Source organism: Haemorhous mexicanus, chromosome Z (genome assembly GCF_027477595.1).
Source record: "Haemorhous mexicanus isolate bHaeMex1 chromosome Z, bHaeMex1.pri, whole genome shotgun sequence".
Classification (NCBI taxonomy): Eukaryota; Metazoa; Chordata; class Aves; order Passeriformes; family Fringillidae; genus Haemorhous; species Haemorhous mexicanus.
Genome location: NC_082381.1, coordinates 3,129,574 through 3,149,294, shown reverse-complemented (window position 1 = coordinate 3,149,294; position 19,721 = coordinate 3,129,574). Strand labels below are relative to the sequence as shown.

At 37.3% G+C, this 19,721-nt stretch overlaps 1 protein-coding gene across 1 annotated transcript in view; it reads right to left on the bottom strand.

Annotated features, from left to right (window-relative positions):
* The window catches only part of TRPM3 (transient receptor potential cation channel subfamily M member 3), a 381,850-nt gene that overhangs the window by 83,125 nt on the left and 279,004 nt on the right, over positions 1-19,721 (bottom strand). The window contains exon 7 of the mRNA XM_059873453.1: positions 8,920-9,094. Within this exon, the coding sequence (XP_059729436.1) occupies positions 8,920-9,094 (175 nt within the window). The remainder of the gene's footprint in view (positions 1-8,919; positions 9,095-19,721) is intronic.

Sequence of the window (19,721 nt, the reverse complement as noted above, 5' to 3'; positions counted from 1 at the left end):
TGCCTGGCTTCTTCTGTTGTCTTCTACTTTATCACACACTCCCTCTGAGTGGTAAGTCTTCCTCTGCACTTCCTGTTTTAATCTAGGAGCAGTCTGGCCCCTGGATGTCCAATGTCCTGGGATGCTGGAGTGGTAGCAACCCTGCATCTACTGCTCATGCATTAGGCAGCATGTAAGCACCCTCCTTCCCTGCAGCATGACCTGCCTCCCTCACAAAAAGGCAACATGTGATGAGCTAAAACTTCCAGCCCTCTTGGTGGACTACACTGGAGCTGGCAGCAGAGGACTTGCTGTGTGAAAATTATGAGAGATAACCTGACCTCCTGTACAGGAGCAAGGATGTTACAAGCACATGGGGGCATGAAACACGATATCAAGAATACAAGTGGAAATGTAGGACTCCATGCTGAAGAGAATCAGCTTGGAAAGGCTGATACCCGGACAAGCACTAATATACTTTGAGTTGCAAAGTATATTAGTTGCTAGTAGGTCATAGATGATATAAATTCTGATTTTTGGCTCTTGAAAAAAAAAGGTGTTGGAAATTTGCTTTAATCAAATTTAAACAAAATGGTGCTATCACTGTATTAATAAGTAGATCAGAACTATGCGGTTTTTCATCCTTCAAATGAAGAAAGAAAAAAGAGGTTATTCACAATGAACATGTTTCCCAAAAACATCACGAGGAGAAGCTAAAGAGATTCATATAAATAATTAATTTCCTTCAAAACTGCATATGAAAGTGAAATATAGGAAAGAGCAGGAAAATTATATGAAAAAATACATGGACTTGGAAGATTCTCAAATTAAAAATTTCAGAAAACATTTCCAAAGTTTCTGGAATGCAAACCATCCCACTTTCTTATAATAATCAAATTTTCCTTAAAAAATGTGTAGAATCTAAATATAAAACTTCATTTCAGAAATTGTCTCTCTTTCAGGGCAACTCACACAGGAAGCAAGAGAAAATTGCATTGAGTGAAAGCAGCATTGTGTCCTCAGCAGCCATCACTTTTCTTTCTTGAATTAAAGCTCTTAGAAACTCCACAATAGCATTAGTTTAAGCAGCCTGAAAAGCAAACTTCATGTGAACGATACAGAATTTAAAAATCCCATAAAAATAAAGAAGGGCTTCCTTAACAACAGGGTAAAACATCTGTTGAAGTACTGCTGCTCAGAAACTTCTTGTAGTCATAATTTGATTTATGCAGTTTTCTACCCTCACTAAATGTGCTTCTTTAGCATCTCCTTGGTCTGCAAATCTACATCAAGCCTATTCAATGTCTTTGTGAGATCAAAAACTTGAAGCAATTATAATCAGAAACATAAATAAAGCAGCAATCTTTCCAGTAAAGTAATCATAGCTTTGTTTGCCCTGAAATCAGTTATATCCATAAGGCATCACTTTTATTCCTTGGGAGTCTATAAATGTTAGAAGATATAAAATCAAAGTTCCCAGTTGTGTAGTCCAGCCAGGACAAACACAAACTGTTCCATGCTATTAAAGGCTAAATCTATGAGGCAGACACCAAATCCAATTTGTGTTAAACAAGTAATTTCACAGAGTACTGTGAGGAAGGCAACTGTGACTTGCAGGTGGAGGGGTGACTTATCTCCTTTGCAAACACCACTACAGTTCTTACACACACATACCTTAAATCCATGCTTTTTAAAATCAAGGTTTCCTAGTTTTAGATTCACGAAAAAAGAGATGGGCCCACTTTACCAGACTGAAACACTACACTTATGACTTCCATAAAAGTCAGCATAGTCTGAATAGTGTCAGAAGACAGTATTTTTGTAATCTTTTTAGTAGGCTTCAGTTCTAAAAATATTTTGCAACATGCCAGTAAAATCCTTCTGGGGCATTTTGATGGCATGATTCTCTGAATTCCACTTACTTGAAATGGAAAGAATACTGCTCCTGCCTAAACAACTGTGTAACCTGTTCTTTTTCTTCCTCAGTTTGAAACTATTCTTTCATTCCCTAAATATATAAGGCATGCACATTATCCCACCAGTCTAGGTCTATTCAGCTTTTCTTTCTTTCCCAGAGATTCTAGATTGCTGATGGAATTTAGGTAGTTAATGTCAAAAATCTGTCATCTAAAGTAGAGTGGTATACATTTACATTTATTTTCAGAACAAAAATTTTTTCAAAATTTTTGCCTGAGAGTGTGTGGGTATGTTTTGTTTGCTTGTTTATTTATTTTCAGAAGATGCCAACCTTAGTTTTGACTCATCAGATTATCAGAACTGAACAATATGGCTTTTCAGAAAAGTCAGGATCTTGAATTTTAAGAAAAAACCCTTGAATGGGCTCAAGGAGTTAGTCAACAGGACCTCCTGGGAAGGGGCCCTCTGGGCAGCAAAGCTGCCCTGGGAAATTGCCCCCAAGGAGCAGAACAGAGCTGGCAGATCTCTAAGGACACTTTCCATACAGCACAAGAATGAACCTTCCCCAGGTGAAAAAAATAGGGCAAGGAAGGCAAGAGACCACCAAGGAGGAGTGGAGACCTGCTGGTGAAACAAAAAAAACCAACAAAACAACAACAACAAAAAAAAGCAGTAAATGCACCATCAGTCAAAAAGGTACAGGTAACCTGGGCAGAGTTTAGGGACACAGCCCAGTTATGCAGAATGGGGTGAGGAAAGCCAAGAGCCAAGACAAAGAGGAAACTGAACTTAGCAAGGAATACACAGAATAACAGGATGGGTTTCTTCAGGTATGTCAGTGAAGAAAGGAAGGTTGAAGAAAGCATTTACCCCGTCTAAAAAGCAAGGCTCTTACAAACTCACAATGATGTACAAAACAAGGCTGAGGCATTTGACAACTCCCCAAGGCCAAGAGCAAAGGCTTGTACCTGTGTTGGGGCAACTCCCAAGAGCAGCACAGGCTGAGGGATGAACAGATTACAAACAGCCCTCTGGAGAAGGACCTGCTGTGTGCAGGGCTGGACAAGAGCTGACAGTGTGCACTCACAGCCCAAAAAAACCATCATGTCCTGAGCTGCATCCAAAGCCCCCTGGGCAAGAAGGGCAAGGAAGAGGATTCTGTCCCTGTGCTCTGCTCTGATGAGAGCCCACTGCAGTGCTGCATCAGCTCTGGGGTCCCCAGCACAGGAAGGACATGGACCTGCTTGAGCAGGTCCAGAGGAGGCCTTGCTGTGATCAGAGGACTGGAGCTCCTCTCCTGTGAGGAAAGACTGAAGGAGCTGGGGATGTTCAGCCTGGAGAAAAGAAGGCTCTGAGGAAACATTATTAAGGCCTTTGAGCACTTGTAAGGTGCCCGTAAGAAAGATGGGGTCAGACATATGAGTAGGGCCTGTTGTAACAGAACAAGAACAATGTTTTTAAAAACAAAAGAGTGTTGATTTAGATTGGATATAAATAAAAAAATGATTGTTTACAACAATGATAAAACAGTGAAAGAGGTGTCCTGGAGAGGTGGTAGGTGCCCCATCCCTGACAACATTTGGGGTCAGGCCAGAGAGGACTCTGAACAACCTGATCTACTTGAAAATGAGCTTGCCCAGGGGAGGGGAGTCAGATTTGATGACCTCTAAAGAAGCCTTCCAATCAAAACTTTTCTATGTTACTATGATTCTTGGTTTAGGATCAGTCAGGAGAGGCCACTTCCAAATCCTGAACTGACAAAGTAAAAAAGGCAACACCCTGTCCAAGACATACTGGATGATTAAACAGTAAAGCAAAACTTTCTTCATTGCTTTGGTTGATGCAGAAGATAGGTGACAACATTTTGACCCACTCCTCAGAAAGAATTTATTTTTTTAAGCTATGCTTAATATTTGAGGTGATAAGAGACATTTCACTTAATGTTTCAAACTCATGGCATATGATTTTGTAGTGATTATTGGAGAAAGATTGGAAGTGTAACCCACCACCTAACTCGTTTAAGTTCCTTTTTCTTCAAAGATTTTTAGTACTGGAATCATACAATGTACTAGCGAGTTAAAAAGATTATGCACTAGCCCACTTTCAAAATGCAACTCCATCATAGATTTTTAAAAATTTATTGTTCTCAAAATGCTTTGAAATATCTTTAAATAATACACTTCACTTAATGAATTGAACGTAATCTGTTTCTAACTTTTCATTTTTTAAGTATTTTTTCCCAAGAAAAGGTAAATATATCTATCAAATATTAGTGGGATATGAAAATTATGCCCTAACCTTCCTTATAGAAACCTTACGGGATTTTGTTTTTAATTATGATTTGCACTCTAGACAATCATTCCTTATGTAAGAAACATGACCAGAGGCTCTGCTCATATTTTTTTCGCTGGTTTACAAATAAGATACAGTTGTGCAACTTTGTGGGACTGGCTGAATGTCTGACAGATTTTCAAATCCACACATTTTGCATATCATTATTTGTGAAAAGACAAAAAATTAATTATTTGTAATAAATAAATTATTATTAGTAGTAATAAAATAAATTATATGTAATTATTCCTTCACTGTATTCAAACAGGGATATTTGTGTGCTTTTACGAGGAATCAGCTTCAGACCTCCACTGGTAGTTGTTCTACATAATTTTTCCCTGACCACAGTTTATTGAAAGGCTGTTTCTTCACCAAAAGAGAGATGAATATATTGACCCTTCCAAGGTCAACAAATTGACCTTCTTGTTTTCAAGTTTTGATTTGCAAAGTACTTTGTTACAAGAGAAAAGTAATGTTATGAAAATATGCATTGTGAAAATTATTTTACAAATTAATTCAGACATGATTTGGATCAGTGATTCCCGATGATGTGGTACAGACCATGGGGGATACTGAAGAACCATATCATACCTTATGATCCCTTTTGCTCAAATTGAAAAATTCCTGTATTTTACCCATAAGCAAAAAGGGATTTAAACAATACTCTTCAAATTTGAATCCTAAGGCCTATGCCACAGTGGATCCAGAGAAAGATCAGTCCAAAGGCAATCTTTAATGATTCTCATATGAAGATGCTCACTTAAAGCAGAGAAGGTTTGATATTTCCTTGCAAATATTAGGCAAGAAGTAAATTTTTATGGCATTAAATTGAGCTCTTAAGAGTTTCATGCTTGCAGGAGTAGAACTGATAGAGTAGTTAATGAGATATAATTTCAACTTGGAGACTGCATTCAAATACTGCAAGAAATTTCTCATTCAGTAAGGAAATATTTTTCTAAGAAGTGACATAGTTCTAACCTAGTGTTTTGTTTCTCTGATTTTAAATTCAGTATTTAATAAAGAAAAAAAACCTCTGAGAATTAAAAGCTTCAAAACATTCCTATAAAATTGCACTTTGCATTTGTTTTACTTTCATTTAATTTACTTGCTTTTATGCAAGTAAATGAAAAGGCATCCATCCTTGATTACACAATCCAAAATACTCCAGCTGTACGTGGAGATTTACTACCAATGAAGATATTCACTTAGGGCTTAGTAGAGACAAAATTTACATTTTAATGACTGATCTTATGTTCTCACCCCTCAATGCTGGTCATCGTATTTTGAAGTAAAAGAAAAAATAAGTGCTTCAGAGCCTGAAAAACCTGACCTTTAAATCAAGGCCAAGTGTGAAAAGCAGCCAAATAATTCTTCTAATTTATGAGGAACGTTGCATTTAAGATGCCTTCTTATTTAAGTTATACTGCGGACACAGCTTGTTTGTGATTAAAATGTAAAAGATACCAGGAATTTACTCAGCTTTACTAAATTACTTCTGAGAATTTTATTTCTTGTACTAAAATGTATCCACCTATTAAATTCTTAAAACTCTGTTACAGACTTTTCCAGACCAAGGAACAAAAATTTAGTTTCTGATATTAAAGTCCTAATAAACTTAAACACCCCCCCCATGTTAGTTCTGTGTATCTGACACTTGTAATGCCAAAAGTTCAGCTCTGTAGAGAACTGCACACGTGCTTTACCTCCCCCTGCAACTTCAATGAGAGAGATGAGACAATGAGACCACCAAACTGATGTTCCCCCAAAGACATCTTTCCTTCAAGGTGCGTTTCACCCTTCCTTCTGCCATGGTGACGGTGCCTGGCAGAGCGGCAGGCAGCACCTCCTGCGAGGCGCTGCAGGCACAGCTCTGGGTCCTGCTGCCAGCCTCCTCCACTGCGGATGCTCCCTCAGTGAAAATTCCTGCTCAAAGAGGGTCCTTTGGGACTGCCTTGTCATGAGAAAAGCCTGCAATTAGGCCTTAAAAAGGCAGATTGAAGCTTGTCTCCTGTCCTTTCAAAGACACATGGGCATTGGCATTGTACCACACCTTCATTAATATAGGAAATCATGAATTTTTCTGCTATGCAGAATGTTCTAGGAAGAATCCTTAATAACAAGGGAAGGCTGGCACAACACAGTTCTTTGAAACACAATACAAAAGGACCTGTTGGGCAGATAGGCCAAATACACTAAAGGATGTTTTCAAATGGATGGATTGGCACAACACTGATCAAAACTCAAGCAGAGAGATGTATTTTTTCTCTGCCATTTCCAGACATAGTTATTTTCCCCATGGAAACAAACTTTCAAATTAACTTAAAAGCTCACAGAACTCACAGCAGTGCTTAGTAGACACACACACACATTTTTATGTGTAGAAAATTAATCTTTGTTGGGCTGGCATGAGTTAGAATTTAGGATTGTGCAAAATAAGCATAATAATATAAACATGCAAGTGAGTTTGTTTCTGCCATTAATGAATTAAGTGTTGAATTATTCAAATTAGATACCCAGTCCATAGCAGCTGGAAGATATGCTGTGTCTCACAGAACACCTTACTTCTGACAGGTGGCCAGAATTAAAATAGGTTTTGACTTGATAGTCTAATTACACAGTGACTGCGGAATTAAACTTTGCATGCAACTTAGATGTATTACTTTGATTTAGAGTTTAATAAACACAGTTTTGTATAACCTGCTTAGATTATATCCAAAAGAAAAAGTTATTAGCTGAATTCAGTTGACATGGCAATGGTATTGGTATTATTGGTATATAACAATAATTTGATATTGTCCTCATAGTGCTAAGCACTACTCAAACATAGGCTAGAGATGGGGAAAAAGGATCCAATTTATAGCTGAAGTCTAATGTATTTGGATAAAATATTATAATGAATATAATGATATTGATGTTTTACTTCTGTATTGTTAAAAATATCACTGCATGCCAGACTTATGTTTTCTGAACCAGGATGAAGACACAGAAACTTCCACTAGCTAGTTTGGCAAATTTCAAGGTTTGTGCATTCTATTTAGTGCAAAGTGAACAGAAAAAAGTGAGTAATTTTGTTGGTCGATAATGTTGCTGGAATGGGACCCCCAAATTAACAATACCAATAGTAAGACAGAATAATACCTTTCACAAAGCCAGATTTGAGAGTCTCAGGTAAGAAATTGCTTGTTCTGCCTCTGTTGATAGTGTATCTTGCCTTTTCTACAGGCAGGAGTTTGTGATGAGGAAATAGAACCACAGCGTCCCAAATTCACAGAATCATAGAATGGTCTGGGTTGGAGGGGATCTTTAAGGAACATCCAATTTCAATGTCTCTGCCATGGGCAGGGACACATTTCACTGAATCAGGTTCCTCAGAGCTACATCCAACATGGCCAGGAACAAATCCAGGAATGGGGCACCCACAGCTTCTCTGGGCAGTCTGTGCCAGTGCCTCTACACAGTCGCAGTAAAGTATATCTTACTCGTGTTCAGTCTGAAGCTACTCTGTTTCAGTTTAAAATCATTGCCCCTTGTCCTGTCACCACAGGTCCTCATAAAAAGCCTTTCATAAAAGCCTCATTTATATATTCAGGTAAATTAATTAAATCTCCTCCTGTATTTTTTTATGGTGACATCGGAACACAGACAAGGTAGATGTTCATAACAAATACAAAGACCAAGCATATTTGAATAAAGTTATGTGAAGTGTTATCAGTGAGGTCACTGAAAACAGAGAAACAACTTCTCAAAGATTCAGTGAAACCTGGCACATTCTTATGTATCACAGATGTAATGCTGTACTAAGCAAGAACCTGAATATAAAATGGATTTAAGCATTTGTGGAAAACTATCTGTTTCCCAGTAGGAGTTTTAGGTTGAGTGAGTTCATGATCACATTTACTTCTAAAAGACATAATACTGCTTGGTCTAGAGCTCAATGTTTACAGATTTATATTCTTAAATTGTTAAATCTTCTTTTTATTTGTTGTTTTCTACTCTGAACATCAGACTGAGTTCTGATTTGGGAATTTCTGAGAGGAAAAGTCCATGGTCATTGCTGAACACCTGGAAATCCTCTGAGGGTGCTTGTGGCTGTCAGGTAAGGAACAGATTAGTGCAGCCACAAGGCTGTGGGCCAAGAAAGCTTCAGCATTTTCTAATGGACACACTGCTACTCTTGATGTAGGATGCCTGTAGCCTTATTTGCAACTGATCCCTTACGAGGCAGGGCCAAGTCCTTGTTAACTGGTGCCAAGAAACAGACCAAGAGTACAGCTACACTTCCACAAGAGGATGTAAAGAAGTGGTCCTCAGATTAATTTTTTTCCATCATAAGAAATCTCCCGTATGGTGGTGACACATTAAAGTAATTTTCTCCAGGGCTGGAGTAGCTGTCCCTGTCTGAGCAGGGCCACTAAGATGATCAAGGGACTGGATCACCTCATACATGAGGGAAGGTTGAGGGAGCTGGGACTCTCCAGCCTGAAGAAGAGTAGACTCAGAGATGAGCCTTGTTTTAAGGCTTATTTTGTTATGTTCTGAATACCTTCAATATTTCACCCATACCAAAGATGGAAATGGCCAGGTGAGGTAGGTGTTGCTTCTGTACAATATCGTAATAATTTTCTGTGCTCTGCTTTACCACTGCATTGAACCTGTGGATAGAAAAAGAACATAAGTCATGAAATTACTTACCCTCCTTCTTCAGAGTATTTGTGGCCAAAGGCAAGGATGTCAGATGCTCGGCCACTGCCATCGCAAATCACAACGGGAACAGGAGGAGTGTCTCGCAGGTACTCCAGGACAATGGAGATGACATTGGGACCTCCTTCCACAATAAGGGCCACCACTGGAACCCCTTGACCAATTCCTGGAGCAAAAGAAAGAAAGAAACAAACCAAACCAAACGAAAACAACACAAAACAGACAACCAACCAATAAAAAAACCACAAACACACACAAAACAAGTAAGTAAATAAATGTAACAAAAAGGAAATAAAAAAAATTGCAAAGCCAGCAAGGCAAACAAGACATAACAGAAGACAGAAGAAAAAAAAAAATCAGACTGAAATAACTGCATTATGACTGTAAAGTGTAATGTCAGAGAAAATGCATTCAGCGCATCAGGTATTTTGAGGACAGATGGGACCAGTGTAGCCATCTCCTCAGCTCCACTGCATAAACCAGTATATTATGGAATTATCTTCTACTTCAAATACAGTTTAAATATAAATAGACCCTGTTTTTTTTTTTTTTTTTTTCAAAAATATCAAATCTTATTTTGAAATCATAAAGAAACTACTACATGTCTTCCTCACATGTTTATAATCAAGACTGGAATCTTGCTTGTAGCGCAGCTTTTGCATGACGGCAGCTTCCCATCATTGGGTCTTCCAATAGTTTTGCTTGCTGTTTCCAAATTACCTCTATGATATTTTTCCTGCTGTGTGGGATCCACTTTGAGGTTGCAGCTGGGTAGCCCTTTAACTTTGTCTTCAACAAACTAAACACATTCTCTTGCAAGTCAGTTCTATACTTGTTTTCCAACTCTAGTCAGTCTCACATTTTTTCTCTGAATTCTCTCCAATTTTCAGCATATTCCTTGATTTGCAGACCCCATACCAGGTACATTGCTCCAAAGAGAGCTGAACTACTGCTTAACCGAAGGAGAGGCATCTTTGTTTTATGCACATTTGGTGTAACTACATGGGAGCCCTCCGCAAAAGTTGTAACACAGACTGCCAGGAAAGTTGTGTGAGTTTGGAGAAAGGCAATTTGATGCCAGCCTGCTGTTAACATAGCTGAAAAAGCTTTTATAGTATTCACTTCTTGACCAGCTGAGATTGAGACATTCAAATGGATTCAGGCAACAGAAGTTGAGCATTTTCTATTAACAATTTTTTCCTGACAGAAGCTTCTTTTCCTTTTCAAGTAGCTTTTTCTAAGAAAACCTATTTGTGTTCTGCACAAAATTGTGACATTTCACTGAAAAAACAAGAATAAAAAGAATGTCCTTCACTATTAATAGCTGGGTTTGAAAAAAGTTGCACAAAGCCATGTAACAACTGTTAATATGTTGGATGAAGTTTTCGTTTAGAGAGGGTACAATTCTCCAAAGCAAAGGTAAGCCTGTGAGGCTGGAGCATTAAATCTGATTAGACTCTCTAGAAATATTCAGACATCAAATGATTTTCAATAATTTTAAGGACTTGAATTAATGCCAAAAATTAGATAAACTATTCTTTAAGAAAGAATGAAAAAACCCAATATTGTATATACAACAGGAAAATATTCTAGGCATTTCTTGAACCATTTTGAGGGAAACATTATGTTTCCTGAAGTGATTCTCAGCATGCCTTGTTATGCTTGCCTCTACTGTTTGTCTGTGTCTTTTTAATCATATAACTTAAGTAAAACATGTGCTTATTTATGTTAAGAAAACTACAGGTAGAATTATAAAATGTAGGCTAATGAAAGAGCATACGAACGGTAGAGTATAATAATGTGATTACCAGAATGATTTGCACAGAGATCAAGGGTTAATTTTTTCTATAATATTAAGGATTTCCCTGAATTGCTGTTCTACCCAATCTAGACAACTGCTAATGAGATAATATTAAGAAGTATTCTTAGCAATGTGACAAATTGGGTCCGGATGACATTGAGGATTAATAGAAAATGAGATAGTTCACTATTTGATGTGCAAAGCCATTTATGTGGTGTTTAATAAATCCTTCTGTAGACTGGGAACTCATTAGGAGGAAATACTAGAAAAGCTGACGAAAAGAGAACTGTCTTTGGTATAGCAAGACTACTAGGAAAAGTTATGATCCTGGAATATACATGGCAAAATATTTTCAATGTTTTTCAATGGCAGTTCAGTGCCACTGTGCAAGCCACTCTGGAAATCCCATCCAAAATACTGTCTGTACCTGTGCTCAGGCTTGTTCAGAAAGAACAAACTGGAATGAATGGAGGAAAAAGCCAAAAGGAGTATGAGGAATAAAGATGCCATCTTATGAGACAATACTCAATGAGTTTGACTCATCTTCCTTAGCAAATTAGGGGAGAAAAGACACCAAGACTGAATACCTCCATGACATAGAGCACACTAGAAATTAACAGTTTTAAATGGCATTCAGAAGATTCTTATCAGAGGAGTGGTGAAGTCTTTACAGCCCTCTTGTAAGACTAAAAGGGAAAGCTTTTTGTATTGAAATGATGCTCTGATGCCCACCAATCATCATAATTGCAGTTGTGTTGTGTATCTCAAACTGTTCCTGAGGCAGGTTCTGTCCTTCTGCTGGAAGTCTGTTCATTCCCAGTGTTTTCTAACAGACAAATAATTCTCATAATATAAATAATTATGATAAGTCTAAATAGCTGAACTATTTTTGCCTTGTTGGGCAATTTGAAAACACATCTAAAATTTCTCCTGCAACCTTTGATTTTCCTTATAATTTTTTAAACATATATATATTTTTTTTCTTTTTTTTTTTTTTTTTAATTTAGGCCTTTATAGTCACAATAGTTGCCTGGCATATAAAAGGTCTCTGCAAGTGTTCCAGTTGTGTTCACTGTAGTTAATCAGAAGGCCATTTTTCTGTATTCTGGTTTTCTAGAAATACATTCACAATGAAAAAAATCCTCTAATTTTAGGCTAATAAAATAAAAGACATTTTGTCCAATTCAGACTTCAATGAAACTTTGTAGCTTTAAGTTTAAAAACCCCCCAAAGTCATGTGAACCTTGATTTATCATATACAATTGAGTTCCAGATTGAACTGAAACTCTTATCGTTCTGGCACATTCCTTTGTGAGACAAAAAAAAAAGATTTAAGCATCAACTTGATTTCTGTATCTCATTTTCATTTGGGAAATTCTGGTTTCAGCAAATAGATGATTTTTTATTTTAAATTCATTGCTCTCCATAAATAATTTTGGTTTGGAAAAATCTACTGTTTCTTTATTTTGGTGGGCAAATTATTCCAGTTAATTTCTGGAATTAGAAATAATATTTTAAATCAGTTAATAATGCTTTGCTGATATTTCTTCAAAGTATAACAACTTATGGCTTTCAGGAAAGGTCTCTTGATTATATCTTTCTTAACCCTAATGTTATTAACTTCCATGGATTTATGATAATTCATTTCTGGGAAGTAATGGTATCCATTGCATGAAAGAAAGACAATAGACATGGTGAAATAAAAAAAGGTCATGCTTGAGTACCTCAGAATTTCAAAAAAATGGGTAAATGGGAATTACTACATCCTCAGCTTTCTCTGATGTTCCCAAACATATTTAAATTAGTTATGACATTATATTCATTTCAGAATAAAAATGTAGCTACTTATACCAAGATGTCTGCAGCTCAATAACTCTCAGCTGAAATGCAGACTATATTTGAATTAAACTTTTAGATATTCTGATACTAAAAACTCCTGGATGTTTCCCTGCTCCTAAATATTGGGAATTTGGAAATTAATGCAGAGTCTGAAGAAAAATTTCAATGTGTATGAAGATGCTGACTGACTATACTAACACTGCATTTATAACTATCATGATATGAAATTGAGAACTGACTGTGCCTTGCCTCAACATAACACTGGGACAATTTGGAGAATGTTGGCATGTGATGCCAGCAAGAACCTCTGACTCTGAGAAAAAGGTAAATGGCAGACCTCTCTTTAACTGCTAATCAAAATGTTTCCTTCTAAATCACCTCAGAAATAAAAGAATGAGAAATTCTTTGTAAGAGCTCTCTCTCAGCTTGTGCATGCACAGTTAACAATAGTCTGCAAAGAAAGGGCTGGCAGTGCCTGATAGATCCAGAGGGAGCCTTTGGCCTCAGACACTTCATATGGATAGACAACGGCAGGCTGTGAGGTGAGATGCTAAATGCAGAGGTAATACGTTCCTTACAATGTCAAGGACACCATTGCAGAAAGAGTTTCTTGCTTAAGTTGAGATTGCAGGAAAGGAGGCAGTACCAAAATGAAACCTTGCTGACATAAAAGTGGACAACAGTACTGGAACTGCTGCTTCCTAGCACACATCCAGAAGGTGGGAGCTTTATGCCAAGCACTATAATGGGCAGTCCAATGAATCAACAAGGAAAAAGTTTTCTCTTCATGTGTTTTTGGTGGAATTTATCAAAAAATTGCCCTAGTCTGGGAAAAAATAAAGATAGTACTCATCCTGTTGGGCTATCTTCAACAAAACTGTAGCTTTCACTATAAAATTATGCAGCCTTAAAAAAATATGTGTTTTATATCTTCTTAACTGGAAAGGGAGTAGCATTAATGCACTACACCAAAATATTGCACAATTTGTTGCTGCTAACAATCTTTTTTGGTACAGGGCAATGCATTATTATCAGGAAAGACTATCACTTGGTATTGTCATCCAAACCCAGAAGAAAGTAAAACTCATTTTTACATATCTGAGTACTTTTTTCTGTTTCCTAGAAGGCACTAAATGAAATGTTAATCAGCTTTTTATTTAATATCCCTTGTAGAGAAACATTTTAGGTTTGGGTGAATTATTTTTAAATATCTGAAAAATTATGGTCATCTGATAATTACATGGAAGATTAATTTATAAATTTAATTAGTTCAGTTTCTATAGTATTTCTAGGATGAGCTTTGGTTTCAAAAAGCCTTTCTTCCTTCTCTTGGAAGGAGGAAACTTCTTGTCTAGCTGTATATCTGTGGACTTGAAATTGGCTGTGAATGCTGACTAATGCGTTATCACTGTGATGTTTATGATTTAGTTAAATAATAATTCAAGATGAAAAATATTTGGTTGCAAAGTCAAAGGTCTTCCAACTTTAGAGTGGCTTCTGCATTTTTATTATGTGTTATTAATAATCATTTGTTAGACAGACAAGAGATTTCTTTCTCTCAGATTTTCAAAAGAAATATTAAGTTTGTATCCAATAGCAGATAAGTGGAAACATCTCATACTAGCTGGCATATTACTATTTAATAAGCTCTTCAATTCACATACTAAATTCTTAGTATTTCTGCTATAACTCCAAAAGCACAGGTAACCCCTCATGACTTCCTTAATAGAATAAGAAAAGTAAGTCATTATTTTCACTCAATATAATGATTCATACAAAAAGAAGAAAGTTGCAGAGACCTGAGCCTCATCACTATACTGATTTCTAAAACAGTAACATGCATTTTGAGTATTTCAGTAAGTATGGATTTTTGCAGCATAGATTAGACTGCTTACTGTTTCACAGTTTCAGGTGCTGTGAATTTTGGCTGGTGAAATTAGACTGCAATATTGAGCAAAAGATTTATGTAGTCAACTTAAAGCTTCGTTACTGTGTTATTACCTTTGTGGTCAGCAGCAGACCCAGTGAGACTTTCCAACAATTGTGATTCCAGGAAAGTATGTACACATCAGAACATTTTTCCCAATGTGCACCAAACAGCACTTGTAGGCCTTCCTGTTAATATACAAAACCCTCCCTCATTTTCCCCTTGACACAGCTGTAATGCATAAGTATGTAAATTAAAATAATAAACTAGAAAAAATGAATACATCTGGAAATGGAAGGAAGGAAAAATTGCATAAATGTCTACATTGTGTGAAAAGGGACTAAAAAATGTCTACTATGGTTTGTGGAAGCCTGATTTTGTTTTCCCAGTTCTTGGGAAAACATTAATATTTTACACTGTGAGTATATTTATAAATAATGTATAACTGTCTTATAAATTATTACTACTTCTTTTAGTGGAGAGCTAAGCATGAGTTACCCACATTCTTATAGACTAACAAGTGAATAAAATGCCTCATTTACTACAAAATGCATTTACTACTCATGTTTGTAAGCATGGTTTTAGGAGTAACAGGGACATATCACTGTGTTGTATACTATCTGTAAGTTCAGCCCTGAATTCAGTCAAATAAAACAAAGGCACCCTAGTTGACCAACCTGGCAGAAATGTGTCTAATTTCAGTATCAGAACACTGCGTGGTGGTAGGCACATCTGAGTTGGTTTCCTGCTGGCCACCTTTTCTCCATCATCAGGTCAGACATTTTGGTGTGAGTTGTCCTATGTTCATTTCCTTTTTCTACCAGGAAATTTTGACTGCCAGGTTCAGTAATTATTCAGATTTGTTTGGGATGTTGGGGTCTCTGTCTGTGCAGGAGGAGTTAGTGCACAGCAGCTAGCACAGCAGCGATGAAGGGCTGGAAACGTGTGTCACACCTCGTGCACAACATGCAGCTGGAGCACAAGATCTCCAGAGGCTGGATGCAATGGGAGAACATCAGGATTAAGGTTACACATAAGACTGTGGACATACTGAGAGAGCTCAAACTGTCCCAGAGGACGGGCAGAGTACGTCTGCACAAACCTTCACACAGTGCATGAGCAGTCAACCTGACAGCTCAATGTCTTTTCCTAACGCGGCACACACTGCTCATCTGTGCAGCGTAGGAACAGGATTCTCAGCCTTCCTAGAAAACCTGAGCCTACCCTAGGCATGTACAGGGTTGTGTGAGGCATCACTGAGCTGGAAGGGCTCGACAGGGCTTCAGGAAAGCAGGTGTATTTGCATGGTCAAGGAGCCTCTACTGCTTTGCACAGGTCTACTCTCCAGGTCCACAGATTGCTAAACATTTCGGGACCCAGATGTACTGCAGATGGTGGGCTACACAAACGATAAGGTTTCTCCACTGGTCATCATACCTCAGATTTGGTGTGCCTATCTCAGATAATGAGACAATAGACTCTTAGCAGTAGACAATTCCTATGACAGGCTTTAGACTTGTTTTGCACCACTACCTTGTGTCCATCCTGCAAAGGATCTCCTGCTTGTGGGCAAGAGCTACCTTTCTAACTGCAAAATTCTAGGATAATGGCTTCTGTGAGTGGTAAACTCAATGGTCTCTTACTGACTGACAAATCCAAAAATACAAATCAACAGATTTAGCCATGTTAGTGTTCCTACAAGTGTTTGTCAGTGCACAGTGCATGGAAAGGCACACAGACCATTTTGCACAAATGCTCCATAGTGTAAAAACAATCTTTGATTGCATCAAACAGATGACATGTTCCCAGATACAGGCTATTAATTCAATAGACAAGGCTATATACTCCAGGGCCTTTTAATGCAAGGATTGTTTACTTGAGGTATTTAGCAGAAGATCTCATTTAATTTTCAGTGGACGATTGATAAAATTGTTGTGAAGTTCAATAAAAATACTGATGTAGTAACAAGAACATAGCCAGCTTTAAACTACATTTTGATCAAATCTGACCTTAGTTTTAACCTAAACATGTATGATGAACTATGATTTTTGAGGGGAAATTGACTAATAAGCCTTATTCATTTGTATTTGAAACACTGCAAAATAGCATTTCCTTCAAATTTTTTTGAGAGGCTTAAGGTGCCTTGAAATTCATGTTAGAATTTTGTGGTTCTGGTAAGTTAAAGAAAAATAAAGAAAGTCCTTAGCTCAAGAAGTCTGTCTTAGAAGTCCAGTTTCTAGACTATTGCCATGCTTCATGGGAAAAGCAGAGTAGGCAGCAGCGTGATATATTAACAGAGGCTGAAAGAAACTCCACATAAAACCTATGCCTTCCAGAAACATTTCAGTCCAAGTGTTTACAAAGTACTTGGATATCCTAGTACAAGCTACCTACACAGGTTGGATAACCAATAAACATGACCTGGAATCTTAATAAGCAGAAGAGTTGGTGTAAGCCTAAAAGATTGAGGAAAATAGTTTTAAATTTCTCAACCAATATTGGACTTACAGTAATGCAGAGTCAAAAAAAATATTTGTTCTTTGGCTGTTAATACAGCAGGTAAGTGCTGGTCAAACAGATTCAAAATCATATTGAATTCACAACAGTCATTGGAAGGTTTGACCACACAAATGTTTCTGCTTCACCTCTGGACTCTGTGTGGTACTCCCTATGGTCCCTAGCTCAGAAAGGCAAAGTGATAACAGAACGTCATAAAATCATCCAGAACCTTCATATCAGGTGACACTGAAAAAAGATTACAACTTGGGTATTTTTCTAGGCATTGGTTTTCAGTAAACTTTTTAGAAACACCTTCTGATGTGTATGACACCTTTTTGGCTAAAATGTCAATATCAAAAAGCAAAGAAATCACCTGCACATACAACGTATCTGCATGCTCCAGCTCTCCAAATCACAGCTGCGATATGTTCACCACTAGAACAATTACATTACTAAGTGATCATAACTGGAAAAAGAGGGAATGGGTCTTGTTTTCACAGGAGGATGGAAAAGAATGCTGGGTTTTATTACCCAGAAGTACAGGAACATCCCCCAAATGTCACATCTAGTTCAAACCTAATTTCACGTAGCTGCACTTTTACAGTCAGCTTTTCCTTTTCCACATCCCTTGTCTCAAGCATCTTCACTAGAGCAGAACCTCTTATTCCAGGAATGGCAAAGATATGAGGGGTATTTCTTTTAGTCCTTCAAGAACTGTTCCGTAACAAAAGGAGAGAAATGTACAGATCAAAAAACAAAACAAAAAAGAAAAAAAGAGAGAAAAAAGAGGCCAAACTCATTCTACTCTTTTCTGAACACCTTTTATAGTTTTTATAGTCAGAAATTAAGGGAAACATCCATTTGTTTGGAAACTCATTACCAGCCCTATGTCTAAAGAAATCAAACTGATCTGGAAAGCCAATATAAAAATCTAAGAATATTTCCTCTGTTCCTGAAATTCACAGAACAAGAGGATTATGTGTGATTGAATGATACCCAACCACTACTAATAAAGGGAAGCTGACAACAATTTGACTTATTTTTTATTTTCAATTTATTTTTTGACATTTCTACCACAGGGTTGTTGAATATAATTTGCTGTAATTTCCTTTTTATTTTCCTGCTTCCCAAACACAATTTAAAATCACTACTCTGAATTTTGTTTTGTTCGTCTTTGTTTTTTGCCTTTGTAGTTTTCACTCATTCTCCTTGTTATGCTCTCATCCATTTGCATTCTTATCTTTATAATTTTCATTTTGGAAGACCAGTCACTTCCTCTCTGTCTCCTTCTGCTTAATCCATAATCTTCTTTTATCTCACCTTTGCTAGGAGTATGATTGTATTATTTTATTCCAGTCTGTTCTCCTTTCTCTTCCGCTCTAACCTTGATACTTTAATTCTCATGTCTGTTTGTTCAGTGCTCCTTCCTCACCTCTCTAAATCTATACTGATGTATCTGCCATCCTGCCAGACCTGACATTGACAGACGAATCTGTGGACCTGACACCTGGAGCCATATCTTCATTTAATAATAGACTGATCCTAAAAACTTCTCAAAAGGAAGTTCAGCATGGTAACAAGAAAAGATTTGTGATATCTTCTTTTGATTTTTTTTACTTGCCTTTGAAGAAGCATAGAGTTCAGAGAGTCCTCAGAAGAAATGTGACATGGAAGGGCCCATGTAATACTAAGCCCTGGGATTTGTGAGCCTCACAAGCATCCAAGCAACCACTTGGTTGCCTTCTATAAAATGGCAATACATAGTTCAAAGCTGGCACATAAGGTTCAAAGGCACACACACACCCCCCCACACAAGAACCTTTGTGGATATCTGTCAAGACTTACCCTATCTGTCCGTGCATGCCCTCATTAGGGCAGCACCAGAGGACCTAACAGGTTTCACTCTTGGAACTCATCACCCTTAGGCAATGGCCTAAGACACACAGGAGCAACTACAGTTCCAGAAATTCTCAGGTTCTGTCTGATCTCCCCTGGTGCTTTCCCTGGCTCCCTTTGGAGGTGAGCACTACCACATACTGTATGCAGCACTTTAGAAAGCTATCGCATTGTAACATAACCAAATTCTACATTACCTCATATGAAATACTGAGGTGCTTTTCCCTGTCATATTTTGCTTATTTTTCAACATATTTGACTCTGTGTAATCTCAGAAAATTATCCCTTATTCCTACCTGTTTCAGAAAACTACAATAGGTGAGAAACAGAATAGCAGAAATTTGGCTGAAGTGGATTAATCCTAAAATAATGTTTCTTAGTTTTGCAGCTTTATAAATTCAATAAATCAAAAACATCCAAAAATTAGGGAGCTGAAATCTCCTGTACTCTTTTTCTGCTACATTAATCATATGAAAACATGTATTTAAAACAAACTCATCTGTTTAAAGCAAAGTTTGTGAAAGGAATTTACAGATCCACTTGCATAGATCTATTGCGTGCTTCGATAATGATTTCTAACCTTGTGCTTTGTCAGCCCTGTCTGAGGTATGTTTGTCTTCAGTGCCTGATCAACAAATATCATGATGATTTTCATGAGAAAACCCCAAGTTTCCAATCTCTAGCAAAATTTGAAATGAGTCAACACTTCAAGAAGTTCTGGGTTTTACTGAAATTTCACAGGAGTCAAATTTTCGATCTTGCAGTAGACTTCCTCCCCTAGAAAGCAGTCTGTACCCAGTTCTTCCCAGCAATGTAGTTATGAAAATACAT